The 15,775-nt window shown below is 39.9% G+C and overlaps 1 protein-coding gene across 1 annotated transcript; it reads left to right on the forward strand.

The window, feature by feature from the left end:
- The first annotated feature begins 649 nt into the window (after positions 1–649).
- shhb (sonic hedgehog signaling molecule b) lies at positions 650–11,772 on the forward strand. The gene is given in 4 exon segments (XM_036556293.1): positions 650–949; positions 4,069–4,330; positions 11,023–11,150; positions 11,152–11,772. Coding segments are annotated over 4 exon segments (1,311 nt in total).
- Positions 11,773–15,775: the final 4,003 nt, after the last annotated feature.

The following is a 15,775-nucleotide window of genomic DNA, read 5'->3' on the forward strand; positions in this document are numbered from 1 at the left end:
AGCAAATAAAGAGTATCTGTGCTTTAAAATGTGCCGCTCTCTGTAGAATATGAGTAATTATTTTCACGTCAAGAACATCAATAAAAGCAAGTAATTAATTTAAACAAACCGCCATTAGAAAAGTTACAAATCACTTTTTCATTTTCACTTTTTTTCTTGTGGTTTTTATTGAGTTTTCAATCTGTGAATGTATTTATTTATTTATTTATTTATCTATCCTGGGTGATGCAGCCTATTTCAGCCTTTGCCATCACCATTAGGATGAGACATCACAGTAACAGAGCTGAGTGTCCAGGTAAGGCTCAGCAGGATGTAGTCTGAGGTGGAATAACATCACAGCAGCTTTTCTCCGCTGGGCCAATGAGCTGCCTCGCTTTGCCACAGCTCGCGGCTGTAATGTACAGGAGTTAAAGGCTGCCTCGCTCATACGGGTCTAAGCCTGCAGGTCTGAGCATCGAGAGCCGAACTCCACCGCTCTCTGCCAGTGGGCTGCACGAGAGGGTCGAGACTGCACCTGTTTCTTCTTGCAGCACTTTTACTGGATCGCAGCTAAAGAATAAAAAAAAAGGCGCAGAAGCGCGAGGAGGTACAAATATATTTGGTGCTTGGACCCCTAAGATTTCCACCGACTCCGGAGAACTGGAACGCAATGCTGCTGCTGAGGAGGATCGCACTCGCATCTCTGCTCTGCCTCTTTCTCACGTCCTGTGGATTGGCCTGTGGTCCAGGCAGGGGTTATGGGAAGCGCAGGCACCCCAAGAAGCTCACGCCGCTGGCTTACAAGCAGTTTATTCCCAACGTGGCTGAGAAGACTCTCGGCGCGAGCGGCAAATACGAGGGCAAAATCACGAGGGACTCCGAGAGGTTTAAGGAGCTCACGCCCAACTACAACCCTGATATCATCTTCAAGGATGAGGAGAACACGAACGCGGACAGGCTGATGACACAGGTACGGAGCGGCGAATGCGCAAATGCGCAAAAGCGCGGTCATTAGCGGGCGCACAGGGACCCCGAGCGCAGAGGAAGTTTGATATTTTGAAATAACGTCACTTCTTTTTTTTATCTGTTTATGCCCCTATATGCACGCACTAGTTGGGCTACACGGTTGCACTATACGTCCAAAAGTTTGTGGACAACCGAGTCGTATTAGTGAGCTCAGCTGCATTGAGGTGCTCTCCATAGACAAGCCTTGACCAGTAGAATGGGACGGTCTGAAGCAGCCACACATGAGCCTGAGGTCACCATGTCCAATGCCAAGCATGGCCTAGTGGGGGTATAAAGCCCCCCAAAACTGGAACAACTGTGTTTTCTGGAGTGATGGAGCTCCTATACCTTTGGGTTGAGTTGGAGTGATCCAGAACTGACCATCCATCATCAGACCTCACTAATGCTCAATCAAATCCTCACAGCAATGTTCCAACATCTAGAGCCTTCCCAGAAGAGTAGAGGCTGCTACTGCACCAAAGAGGGGAGAGACTCTTTTTAAACACTATTGATTTTGAAAGAAACATTGGATGAGCAGGTGTCCACAAACTTTTGGCCACATAGTGTATATAAATACATAAGCTATTATTTCACTTATTGTCAAATGACATACGTTCTCACTTTATGTGCTGTAAATTAGTTTCAGCTTTACATATTCATCTCTTTCTAGGCCAATACACACGTTAGTGAATCTGTGCCAGCTACTGACATGACCTTAAGCCCTGTACAATCCCGCCCTTTTGCGCTTCGCAACAGTGCATTGCGCAATATGCGTGGTATTGAACAACATATGTGTCGGCTTTAATTCCACACTCTGTTTGAATGAGTCCTGTCTGCTGAGCCTGCTTTCTTTGCCCAATCTGGGTCAGGAGTGATCAGTGCAGCTGATGTTGCGCATCTATTATTGGCCATTACGCCAATGATACTCCAATTATATCTCAGACGTTTTACTCGGCTTCTTTAATGGAAGTGGCGGGGTGGAGGTGGGGATTTGTGGCTAGACTCTTCCAGTAAACAGCAGCCTGATGATTTTTGCCCTGCTGCATCTCTCGTTCTGGACTAAACTGCAATGTCAGTGGTGCTTCTTTATTCCAAACCCTTCTTTAGTCGAGGCTTAGACTTACACAGTGTCTGGAAAACTGGCAACTAATGTTTCTAGGGCTGGTTTCCCAGACAGGGATTAAGCCTAGTCCTGGGCTACGTTCTCCTTGCAATGGAATATGTCTATTCAGAAAGCGTTGTAGTCCAGGGCTAAGCTTAATCGCTGTCCGGGAAACTGACCTCATATGTTTAGCCACACATAAACACCTCCTGTCTGAGCCGCTAAGTTTGTTGGATGTTGTTGTGTAAACAGATGTACAGCTAGGATAACTGGACATTTGATGACAGACTGAAGAAACGATAGATAGATAGACAGACAGACAGGCAGACAGACAGATAGATAGATAGATAGATAGATAGATAGATAGATAGATAGACACTTTATTAATCCCAAATGAATGTAAATACACTTTCAAACAAAAAAACAGTTCAAACTCTTTCTGGGATACATATATATATATACATACATATGTATATATATATATATATATATATATTATATATATATACATACATATGTATATATCCAGCAAATAAGCAGTAATTGTGCGTTAAAATATGCAGAACTGTGTTTTCTGTAGATGTGCACTTATTTCCACTGAAAAAATTACACATCGCTGTTGTCGGAAGAAAACCTCATATCTCCAAAATGATCATTTTACAGGAGAAGGAAAAAACCTACTTCACTTTTAATGTAAGTCAATGGAACCAGACTTTTTTCCAAGTCATTTTGGGTCATTTCCTTTAGTCCATTCATCATGAAATTTGCATACAATATGAAGGGTAACATGCATTTTCAAATGATGTCAAAAACTGAAAAACATCAAAAATGGAGATATGAGGTTTTCTGTATAACATGTATAACAGATAATAACGTGTGTTTGGAAAAAAAGACGTGCAGCAGGTTTTAGGAGCAGTGAAAGAGATGACAAACGTGTAGGAATGCAGGTGAATGTTTACCTGTCAAATAACTTGAGGTAGGACTTAATGGGATTTAAAGTGTGTGTGTGTGTGTGTGTGTGTGTGTGCGTGCGTGTGCGTGTGTGTGTGTGTGTGTGTGTGTGTGTGTGTGTGTTGTTCTAGATGAGAAAATGGCAGAATAACAACACTGGAGCCACAATAAATCTACTAAATCAGCTACTGTTTAAAACTGATGATGGCCACTGTGCACATTGAGGCTTCACTTAGACTTTCAGCTCTACTTAATTCCCCATTCAGGGTGTTTGAGTGTGGAGTTGTGTGCAGACGTATCCCAGTATACAGAGAACACGTGGAGCTACTGAGGAGCGTAGAGGAGTTTATACTGAAGCCAGACTGATGCTCCTGTATTTAACCACTGTATGTCTGCACATGTATAATGATGTTTCTGCTCCTACACACCTGATTCAACACATCAGCCGTGACAGTAATATTAGAGTGTCGGAGGAGATAAAATGGTAGAATGTGCAGTTCAGGGGTTTAAATCAGGAGCAGGACTGAGTGGACGCTGCTGTGAAAGTTGGGTGCATGATAATGTTTACATGGCAACATTCAATACAGCTACATGACTGCTGCTAATAGAGGAACACAGCTCTGTATTTTATTCATATGACAAACACTTTTTCTCCCTCTCTCTCTCTCTCTGCCTCCCTCTCTCCTCTTTCTCTCTTTCACTCCATTTCTCTTATATCTGTATCTTTTTCTTTCTCGCTTTCTTTTAATATATCTAACTATTCTCTTTCTCTGTCATTCTTTATCCTTCTATTTCTCCCCTTTTGACTTTCTTTCTTTATCTCTCTCTCTTTCTTTTCCTATCTCTTTTTCTTGTTCTCTTTCTCTTTCTATTTTCCTTTCTTCTCTTTCGCCCCCTTTTTCCTTCTCATTTCCCTTTTCTTTCTTATCTCCCTTCTTCTTATCCCTCTCTACCTATGTGGATCTCCCTCTCCCTTTCTCATATCTATCTATCTATCTATCTATCTATCTATCTATCTATCTATCTATCAGCGCTGCAAGGATAAGCTGAATTCGCTGGCGATCTCGGTGATGAATCAGTGGCCGGGGGTGAAGCTGCGTGTGACGGAGGGCTGGGATGAAGATGGAAATCACCTGGAGGAGTCACTGCATTACGAGGGCCGCGCGGTGGACATCACCACGTCTGACCGCGACAAGAGCAAATACGGCATGCTGTCCAGACTGGCCGTGGAGGCGGGGTTCGACTGGGTTTACTACGAGTCCAAAGCACATATACACTGCTCCGTTAAAGCAGGTGGGCCTCACACGCATCTTCATCTCAACCTGCAACAAAACACACTCAACACATTCACAGGCCGTAACCTGCATTAGTCTTCTTATTCTTACTTAGTATTAGAGTTATTATTGCATTTGTGTGTGTTTACATACTAAAAACAACCTTAGGATTCAAACAGGCTGTTTCTGTTACTGCACCTTTAAGACTGATATATGTAAATGCCATCTGTTTTAATTGGCTGCTCTGCATTGTGTCTTAAATTACAGTTAACACCCCTAGTCAGGTGACATGTTTTGTTGATTTTCTAAGTGAAAATAAGTTAACACATCCTGTACAGAGAATACCCTTAGAGTAACACTATGTAGGATTTAGGGATTTAGAGACCCCTCTGGTGGAAATGTGTAATTGCATGCATTAAAAGGGTATTCATAGAGAAATCAGTCAAAACTTGGTGACTTCTATCTTCTGAGGATGTGAGTGAGTTATCTACTACTGCCATCATATCTTTATCAGTACAATGAGTCGGACCTTCTTTTTGAGTCTGTGTGTGATGTTAATACGTAAAGGCGTATGACATGGGCCGAAAAACTCCCGTCCTGGCACCTCTGACTTTTGATGACTTTTTCAGGCTTTACAGTCTCACCATATTTGATAGTGTTCTTGTTTCTCCATACTCAACAATGCTACGTCTTTCAGTTTTAACAAAAATATTACATAGTGCTGCCTTAAATAAGACATTTTTCAGCTAAGTTTAGTGTAAATTTAGAGCAAATTTTAACATATTGGGGGGGGAAAGGCCAAATTTTACAAACATGACGTATTAGAAATATGTTCAATTCAGCAAATAAACAGTACCTGTGCATTAAAATGTGCAGACGTTACTTAGAAAGTCAACAAAACATGTAATTTGACCAGGAGTGCCCAAACTTTTGCATGCAGCCATACATTCATTTCAGTGGACGCTGCACTGCAAAATTTTACATCAAATTCAACTTTGGTTGACAATCGAATGTCCGTCTTCGACCAATAGTGCCACTGGTTTGGTTTTGTACAGCACATATTAGCATGAACCTCTACACATTCTTTCCCCACTGGCTATAAATAAACACACAAAGTAGAGACTGTATGACACACCGTCTGTTGGGAGACTGTATTAGACGATATAATTATCTGTACCACTGTTTCTCAACCGTGGTCTTGGAGGCAAACTGCCCTGCACCTTTTAGTATTTTCTCTGCTCCCAACACAGCTGATCCAACTTATCAGCCCATTAACAGGCTGTTATTGAGTTAAAGTGGGTGTGTTAAAGAGGAAAAGCTCTAAAAATGTGCACGGTAGTGGGCCTCTGGGGTCAGGGTTGAGAACCACTGATCTACACCTTTAGTTTTTCACTGTTTATGATAGGCAAGTTAACCAGCTTTCCAACTGCTATGTTAGCTGCTTGGCTAAATGCAGCAGCACACATGAATCACACCACTGCCTCTAACCACACCAGCTACCTACGTATTTACTACAACGACAGCCCTGTGCAACTATACAGTTATTGGCGTAACTATCTTTACTTTTCTGTATTCACTGTTTATGGTTTAGCAAGTTAGTTAGCTTTGCTAGCTGCAATAAAATGGAGGATTTTTTTTTTCCGCCATGTTCTAGTCCAGTCTTGGTCACATGAACAGCAAATGTGTAGTGTGACTGTGGCTTTAGAACTTTGACCTGAATGGACGGGGCTAAACTGCACCCCGGTCAAATGATTTTCTAGGTGAAAATCCATCTGAAACAGAGAAAAATAAGAAATTGTTTTTAAAAGTGCACAATTTCTATTTATTTGCTCTAAAATGTGCTAGAAATTTGGCACAGCCTACATGTTTCGTTTATTTTTTTACCCACTTCGGTAAATTCAGCTGATAAACAATAGAAAATAACATGTAATTTGACCAGGAATACATGAAGTAAATGTTTTGTGACATTACAAAAGCAGCCACCTCAAAACAGGCTGTTGTTTCAGTTTAGTTGTATATATATGTGGCCGGGGAAGTAGTTTTTTTAAATTTAATAGTACATCAAACTCTCATTTTTTTAAAAAAAGGGGAAAAAATTAATGGCATGTGCTCTTTAAGATTTCTGCACCTTTTATAATCCCACTATGGACTTTACACAGCAAAATCCCCAGTGTTGAATACATTCTTAGAATGTTTCATTTGTGTCCAGCTGGATTTAAACGAACCCTTAGAAGTCTAGATTTATTGTGTTGCTATAATCAACATTCTGTAAGGGCAGGTTTGAGTCTGCATTTCTCACAAAAATCTAAAGGATGGCTTTTCTTTCCTGCAAAGCAAGACTTTTAACACAACAATAACTTTCCATCAAACTCAGATCATAATAAAGATCTGCTCTTCTAATTACAAAGACATGGGTTGGAAGTTTAGAGTCTGCATTTCTCTGCTTGTTTCAATGAGCTACATGTGAGAACAACAGTAGTCAACACTATAGGTGTTGAGTTTAACACTGGGGGGGTTACTGAGCGGCGGCTGTATTAATCCAGCTGCATCCAGGATTAAGGGATTTTGGGTGTGAAAGGCTGCCTCTCAATCCACAAAACATCTGATACGCAACTCAGGTCTCCACCTACAATGCAAATGCGCAGAGTTTCGGCGGCGTGTAAGGTGCATTTGCACTGCGCTCAGTGTGTGTGTGTGTGTGTGTGTGTGTGTGAGTTTGCACGTAGGAGTTGCTGCACCTGAGCAAACACACACAAGCACCTGAATAAATGGGCTGAGTGTCTGAGCAGACTGAGAGCCAATTACAATGACAATACGCCTCCACTGTTCAATTAGCAACTCAACGTGCAACATTTACATTTCAACTATGCTTAACTGGTACATATATCGTCTGTACTGATATATGTTTATGCTGACATAATCTGATATTTCTATACAGTTTTAGTGATATACTGGATAGATAATGAGCATTATATTGTCATGATATAACACCCCCGGTCAAATGACATGATTGATTTGTTAACACGGCCTTTACAAGGAACAAATGAATTACAGCATTTTTATTTATTTGCTAAATTTATTATATTGGAAAAAAATAAAACATAAAATAAAAATTGTCCTATAACTTTTGCGCAGGTCTTATTTCCCCCCCCCCAACATGTGAAAATCAGCATATAAACAGTGTACATTACAATAGTGCATTCTCTGTCAGGGATGTATATTTATTTTAACTTAGAAAATCAACATAATGTCATTTGTGTACAACTCTAGCAATGTTCCTGTCGCCAAGTAGTTAAGGTTCTGTTATTCTAGTTGTCTGTTTTCAGGTTATTTTAGGCAGCTATAAATAAAAATGAGAAGATGTTGGGTGAATGATAATGACCTGCAAGACAATAATACTGATAATTAAGCTATAATAAAAATCTATCTAGAATTCATATTTCAAAAGTGGAGATTAAATCTCAGAAAGTATTATAAACAGGTAATTAGCATTTACAGTATATTCACTTCTTGTTCACAGAATTCGGTAACACTTCACAGACGACTGTAGATGCTTTGAAGATGCTAACCCTGCCTTTAACTTTCAAATGAATGTCTGTTTTCCCCAACCTTAACCCTGGTCTTAATCTTAATCCTAACCCTTAATTCAAAACTTAAACCTAACCCTAACCTTGGCCCTAACTTCAGCCTAAAACTTAAACCTAACCCTAACCTTGGCCCTAACTTCAGCCTAAAACTTAAACCTAACCCTAACCTTGGCCCTAAATTCAGCCTAAAACTTAAACCTAACCCTAACCTTGGCCCTAACTTCAGCCTAAAACTTAAACCTAACCCTAACCTTGGCTCTAACTTCAACCCAAAACCTTACCCTAAACTGGCGCTAATCCCATGCCTAACCTCAGCCGCAACCCAAAACATAAACTCAAAACCTAAACCTAACGCATCTTAATTCTAATCCTAACTCTAACCACAAACCAAAAGCCTAAACTTAACCCTAAACTTGCCCTAATTCCAGCTCAAAACCTTAACCTCAAGCTAAAACCTAAATCCAAACCCTAATTCTCAGTTTAATTCTAATCCTAACTCTAACCTTAACCCAAAACCTAAATGTAACCCTAACCCTGAACCTAACTTCAACCAAAAACCTAAACCTAACCCTAAACTGGCCCTTAACCCTAACTTCAACCAAAAACCTAAACCTAACCCTAAACCGGCCCTTAACCCTAACTTCAACCAAAAACCTAAACCTAACCCTAAACTGGCCCTTAACCCTAACTTCAACCAAAAACCTAAACCTAACCCTAAACCGGCCCTTAACCCTAACTTCAACCAAAAACCTAAACCTAACCCTAAACGGCCCTTAACCCTAACTTCAACCAAAAACCTAAACCTAACCCTAAACCGGCCCTTAACCCTAACTTCAACCAAAAACCTAAACCTAACCCTAAACTGGCCCTTAACCCTAACTTCAACCTCAACCCAAAACCTCAACCTAACTCTCAATCTTAATTTCTAACTATAACTGCAACCCAAAACCTAAACTTAATCCAACCCTGGTCCTAAATTTAGCCCTGGTCCTAACTCTGACTCTATCGCTGTTCAACGCCAGAGTTTTGCCAGATAATATAATAATCTGCCGGTAATCTAAATCTTTAAATTCACATTGTATAAGTTAGAAATCCAAACTTTTGAACAGTAGTTTATGTTGCTGACTGGTTGTTTTCATCTGGTTAACATTTATGACACTGTGAATACAAATAAAAACATTATATTACAAAACAGTCCAAACAATGTCAGGTCTACAAGGCTTTTGTTTAGCATAGAGTGGCAGTTATCAGGAAGCAAGGGGTCGTTAACTTTATTAATGCTAATTTAAATATGATTAACTTGGAAAACGAAATCGTGATATTGATTTTTTTTTTCAGTCCGGCTCAACACTACATTCAATAACGCAGCCAATGCCAACACATTATTGACTTAAGGCTTTGATTCAGGCTACTCCTTTATACATGTTGAGAGATTAATTATGGTTTACAGTAGTGTAGATTCACGTTAATCTGGATTAAATCAGATCATTTTATTCATGTTTCTATTTGCTAATTGTAAAGACTTGAATAATTTGGACATAAACCTTTCAGCTGCAGATTAGTGCTAGGATGGGCTGTGCCAATGTGGATTCACTTTCAGGCTGGATTAAATCAGATCCTAGTCATATCCTCTACTGACTGGTTTATTGGATTTGGATTAAGTTTAGTCTTTGAGTAAACTGGATTGCCAATAGTGGTTCAACATTAGAAATCCTTAATCGGTCTTGGTTTTGGCTTCATCTATAGCTGGGTGTTTGAATGTGTAGCTGCACAAAAAATGGATTAATTCTTATTCTGGATTAAATCGGGTCAATACAGTCACATCACCACAGACATTTCAGTTTATTCCAAAAATCTGTACCAACACACAGATGTTGGAACATTGCTGTGAGGATTTGTCAGCCACAAGAGCATCTAGCCAACACTTGGCACTGGGCATAATGACCTTCTGACCTCGTTCTATTGGCAATGCTTTTCTATGGAGATTATACAAGCATGTAAAAGTGACTCAAGTCTAAACATTTGTTCACTCCTAATCTAGATTATATGAAAGTCTGTTTCTACACTTGAAAAATACATAAATATTTAGTAAGTCACAATAATGAGAAAATTTCAAATACTTATGACTTATTATCTCATAATTGACATGCTGTCCTAATGATGACATTATCTTTTACTTATGACTATGTATCTCATAATTTTGACTTCCTATTTTATAAAAATTAGATACTATCAGAATTATGTCTTATGTCATATGAATGAGATTCTGTAATTATGACTTTTATCTCAAATGTATGACTTACTATCTCATAATAGATATTCTCTCATAATTATGACTCGGTATCACATTAAAAGTTATCATATCAATTATAATTCAGCATCTCGAAATTATGACTCAGGAACTCAATTATGACTCAGCATGTCAATAATGACTTAGTATCTCATAACTATTTCATTTCATAATATGACTTTCTAACAATAATAAGATCCTGTCTAGTAAGTATGACTTAGCATCTCAAAATTAGCATCTCATAATCATGACTTAGCATCTCATAATTATGTTCTAATATCTCATTATCATTAAGTATTTCGTAATAATGGCCTAGTATCTCATTATTATGACTTACTATCTCATAATAATGACTTAGCATCTCATAATTATGGCCTAATATCGCATTATCATGACTTAGTACCTCATAATTATGACTTAGTATCTCATAATTGTGGCCTAGAATCTCATTATTATGACTTAGTATCTCATAATTATGGCCTAATATCTCATTATTATGACTTACGATCTCATAATAATTACTTAGCATCTCATAATTATTGCCTAATATCTCACTATCATGACTTAGTATCTCATAATTATGACTTAGTATCTCATCTTTATAGCCTAGAATCTCATTATTGTGACTTAGTATCTCATAATAATGACTTACTATTTCATAATTATGACTTAGTAAGGAGACAGTTAATTATGAGATGCTATGAGATAGTAAGTCATAATTATGAGATAGTACGTCATTATTATGATGACTTTTTTCAACTGGACGACAGGATTAGATCTGTGGTGTTTCCTGATGGTCAGTCTAACACGTCTTGATGTTTTTCTCTCCGTTAGAAAACTCGGTGGCCGTTAAGTCCGGCGGCTGTTTCCCGGGCTCCTCGACGGTGCAGCTGGAGGACGGCGGGACGAAGCTCGTGCGTGATCTGCGCGAGGGTGACCGCGTGCTGGCGGCGGACGAGCAGGGGACGCGCGGCGTTCAGCGACTTCATCATGTTCATGGACAGAGAGCCGCGCGCGCGGAGACAGTTCATCGTCATCGAGACGGTGGCGCCCGCGAGGCGGCTCACGCTCACGGCCGCGCACCTCGTGCTCGTGCGCAACGGAAACTCTACCGGCTCCTCTCCGCTGATGTCCGCGAGGTTCGCGAGCAGCGTGCGTCCCGGGCACGAGGTGTTCGTGTCCGAGGAGAAAGAGCAAGGGGACGGGCGTCTGCGGAGCGCGCGCGTGACCCGCGTGCACACCGTGGAGCTGGAGGGCGCGTACGCGCCGGTGACTGCGCACGGCACGGTGGTGGTGGACCGCGTGCTGGCCTCGTGCTACGCGGCCGTGGAGCAGCACCGCTGGGCGCACTGGGCGCTCGCGCCCGCCAGACTGAGCCACGCGCTGGCGGCGTGGATGCGGCCGTACTGGCAGCGCGCGGCAAAAAACAACACCGTGACAACACCGGAGACAGAGGAGGAGGAGGAGGAGGAGGAGGGGATGCACTGGTACGCGCGCGCGCTGCTGCGGGTGGGCACGTGGCTCCTGCACCGAGACTCATTTCACCCACTTGGGCTCGCAGACACAGAGACCAGCGCGAGCTGAGAGAGACATGCGATCACGTGCAGCAACCCCCCCCCTCCCCCCTCCCCCGCGCGCTCTTAATGAGAAGCCTTAACGCGTTTCGTTCTGTAATTTATTTAGCAGTTGGAGGGTTTTTTTGTTTATTTGTTTGTATTTTTATTTATTTTTGTGATTTTTCTTTTTTTTTGTTCCTTTAGTCGTTTCTTTGTCCGTGGAAACGCGCACGTGGACTCTGTTTTCCTGAATAACACACTCACACTCTAAATTATATTTTTATACACAGATTTGTATATTAGAGTTTTCTGTGACGGATCTAAAGAGTCCCACTTGTTCGTGTGGGTCAGTGATACGGACCTGAATTCACTGGACTGAAGAAGGTGCGAACGAGCTGCTAATGTGTGTGTGTGTGTGTGTGTGTGTGTGTGTGTGTGTGTGTGTGTGCAGGGTTGGGATGTAATGGAACACATTAGTATTGGGAATACTATTCAGAACATAAAAATTAAGACCAATACAAAATAATCTGCATCCAGTACAATTTACATTTTGTAAAGGCAATATTCAGAACAGAGATTAGGAGAATATTTTTAGAATATTTACCCACTAAATAAAAACATACAATCCTAAACATCATCAATGCTTGTTTCTAAACTATTTAATTATTAGCGCACATGGAGCAAACAGGCATGTTGGACAAATTCTAAATTAGACCTCCATCAATGCCTTCTTTACGAACACAGAAGACTAAAGCCTGAGTAGACCGATAAATCAATATGATCGGTTATTAATCTCAGTGTTACTGAGCTCTGCTAAAGCCTGAGTAGACCGATAAATCAATATGATCAGTTATTAATCTCAGTGTTACTGAGCTCTGCTAAAGCCTGAGTAGACTGATAAATCAATATGATCAGTTATTAATCTCAGTGTTACTGAGCTCTGCTAAAGCCTGAGTAGACTGATAAATCAATGCGATCAGTTATTAATCTCAGTGTTACTGAACTCCGCTAAAGCCTGAGTAGACTGATAAATCAATATGATCAGTTATTAATCTCAGTGTTACTGAGCTCTGCTAAAGCCTGAGTAGACTGATAAATCAATGTGATCAGTTATTAATCTGTGTTACTGAGCTCCGCTAAAGCCTGAGTAGACTGATAAATCAATGTGATGATCAGTTATTGATCCCAGTGTTACTGAGCTCCGCTAAAGCCTGAGTAGACTGATAAATCTACTGGTCAGCTATTGAACTCCTAGTTTCAAAGGACTGCTTAAACTCTATTTTTTTAGTGGATGTGTTTGTGAGTGATAAGTTTAGCATCAGTGTTGTTCTGGACTTCTGCTTGGGAAATTGTGCACTGAAGTGGACTGAAACAGACATTGAGAAAAAAGAAATTCAGCAATTTCTTTAAAGGATTTTTTTAATGATAAGGATTTTTTCATGAAACCTAATAACAGAATAATTACATGGAGAAAACTGGCAACCAGTAACCATTTTGAATACCAAGAAGTATTGTAACAGAATACTTTACTGAATACATTTAGGACAGTGTATTTAGTATTCAGCCATTACTACTTTTTCAAAGTATTTTGCCCAACCTTGCATGTGTGTGTGTGTGTGTGTGTGTGTGTTTACAGCAGTAGTGTGTTATTTCGTTTCACCTGTACACTCACTGAGAACATACGAAAATAAAGTGGTGGTAATAAAGAGAGGTTTCTGATCTTTTAAAACCCAATAATAACCATCAATAGCAACCGCAATTACAATGTACTGTACATAAAACGCTTTGCAAAAATGAGAACTGCAGTAGATCTCTGAGGTCGTGCCTCATTTAGTAGTTGCAGATATGCCTATATAAGGAACTAAACAGGGAAAAGAATGGTGTTTTCAGAAATCACCGCTGCCCCCTGTGGGTAACAAAATTGTTCCAAAGCTGATCATATTTACAAACCTAATCCCGAATAAGCTGGGGCAATAGGAAACATGCACATAAAAACAGAAAGCAGTGATTTGTAAATCTACCTGCACCTGTATTTGAACAAAAAACAGGACAAAATCAAGACTGTGAATATTTAACCTTTTAAAATTCATTGTTTTTTTGTAAATATATGCTCATTCTGAAAATGATGTCTGAAACACGTTCCAAAAAAGTTATGATATGGACAATTTAAGACTAGGAACACTGTGAAATGTTCAACAAACACCTTATACATGTGATGCAATAAAAGGTTTATCCCCTACAGACCTAGACCTCTATGAGCAAGGATGGGTCAAGGCTCGCCACTTTGCCAAAATTTCACTTTCAAATCCAACAGTTCAAAAATAACATTTCTCAGCCAGTGATTTTGGGTATTTCACCCTCTACAGTGCATAATATCAAAAGATTTAGCCAATCCAGAGAAATATCTGTGCATAAAAAGAACAAGGCTGAAAACCACATAAGAATGCCTAAGAAATTCGATACCTCAGACGATACTGCATTAAAAAATGGCACGTTTGAGCTCATGAATCCTGAACTGAACTGCATCCACAAATGCAAGTTAAGACTGTACTATGCACAGTGGAAGTTATAAGTCAACAGCATCCTGAAACGCCGCCGACTTCTCTGGGCTTGAGCTTGTCTGAAATGGACTGATGCACAGTGGAATCCTGAATTGTGGTCTGATGAGTCAACCTTTCATATTGATTAAGGAAATAATATACCTCCTGTTCTCTGTGCCGAGGAAGAAAAGGACCGTTCAGATTGTTACCAGCGTAAAGTTTAAAGCCAGGGTCTGTAATGGTATTGTGGGGTGTAGTGGGTAGATCTGTGAAAGCACCATTAAGGGTGAACATATTTTGGAGAAACTTATGCTGCCTTTTAGATGCAGTCTTTTTCGGGACACCCACACTTATATCAACATGACAACACCTAGGCACATTCTGCACATTACAGAAGCGTGGTGGCGTAATCAGAGTGTGCAGGTGGTTTCAAAACTTGATCAATGGGTGCTTTCAGTCCCTGATTATTGAGTGATGTAACACATGGGTAAACATGCACCTGTCCCAACATTTTTCAAACATGTTGAGTGCAGATTTACAAAAACAATGAAGTTCATACGATAAAACGTTACATATTATGTTTTTGTACCGTTTTCAATGTAATACAGGTGAGATAGTTTTAATAATTTAACAGTTATTTATACTTTGTTTTTATTAGCATTTCAGAAACCATGTTTGTACATTATGTCACACATATTGTTACTGAATCTTCTGAATTACGAAGTTGTTTAGTGGACCACTAATTGTCGGTAATTTACAAACAAGCTTGTAAATATTTGTAGATACATGCAACAAGCCAGCTAACACTCTTGCACATTGAAATTTTGTTTGTAAGTATTGCTGTATTCAACTTCAACTTGTAAGGCTGTCTTTACACAGTGAAACCTTAATGCAACTTTAGTTGCTTGAAACCTACATGAAACTAAATTGCACTTGAGTTGCATAATGTAAAGTGTCCAGAAGCTAATTTAAAACACAGCCACATTTGCAACTGTTTCAACATGGTCAAACAAGTATCATGAAACAGCCAATCAATACGGCAATCACATCACCTCCTCAACCGACATACATTCAAACAACTGATTTCAATAGCTTTTCAAAGCTAATGTTTCTACAATCAGCTGCTTTAACTAGGTGAATAGATTGCTTAAATATGTAACTAGCACCTCACAAGAATAATACAGTGTATCAAAAAAGAGTCAAGGGAATGTTAATGTGTTGTGTGCAAGTTACTGTCAAGTTGCATGGACATTATGTTGCAGGCAACTTACAACATGCAACTAGCTGCATGAAAGTTTTACCATGTAAAGACAGCCTTACTCTGAATTTCTGACCTCCGACTAGGAAAAATCAAAGAAAATACCCCTCAAATGGGAATACCCACTCGGAAAGTCGGGATGGTGTCCTCAACTTGATAACGTGGCTGTTCATACAGTCAACTGTAATAAAGTAGGACTTTGTTAATTTCAAATGAGGCCTGCTTTAGTGAAC

The sequence above is a fragment of the Colossoma macropomum genome, unplaced genomic scaffold, assembly GCF_904425465.1.
Source record: "Colossoma macropomum unplaced genomic scaffold, Colossoma_macropomum, whole genome shotgun sequence".
Lineage (NCBI taxonomy): Eukaryota > Metazoa > Chordata > Actinopteri > Characiformes > Serrasalmidae > Colossoma > Colossoma macropomum.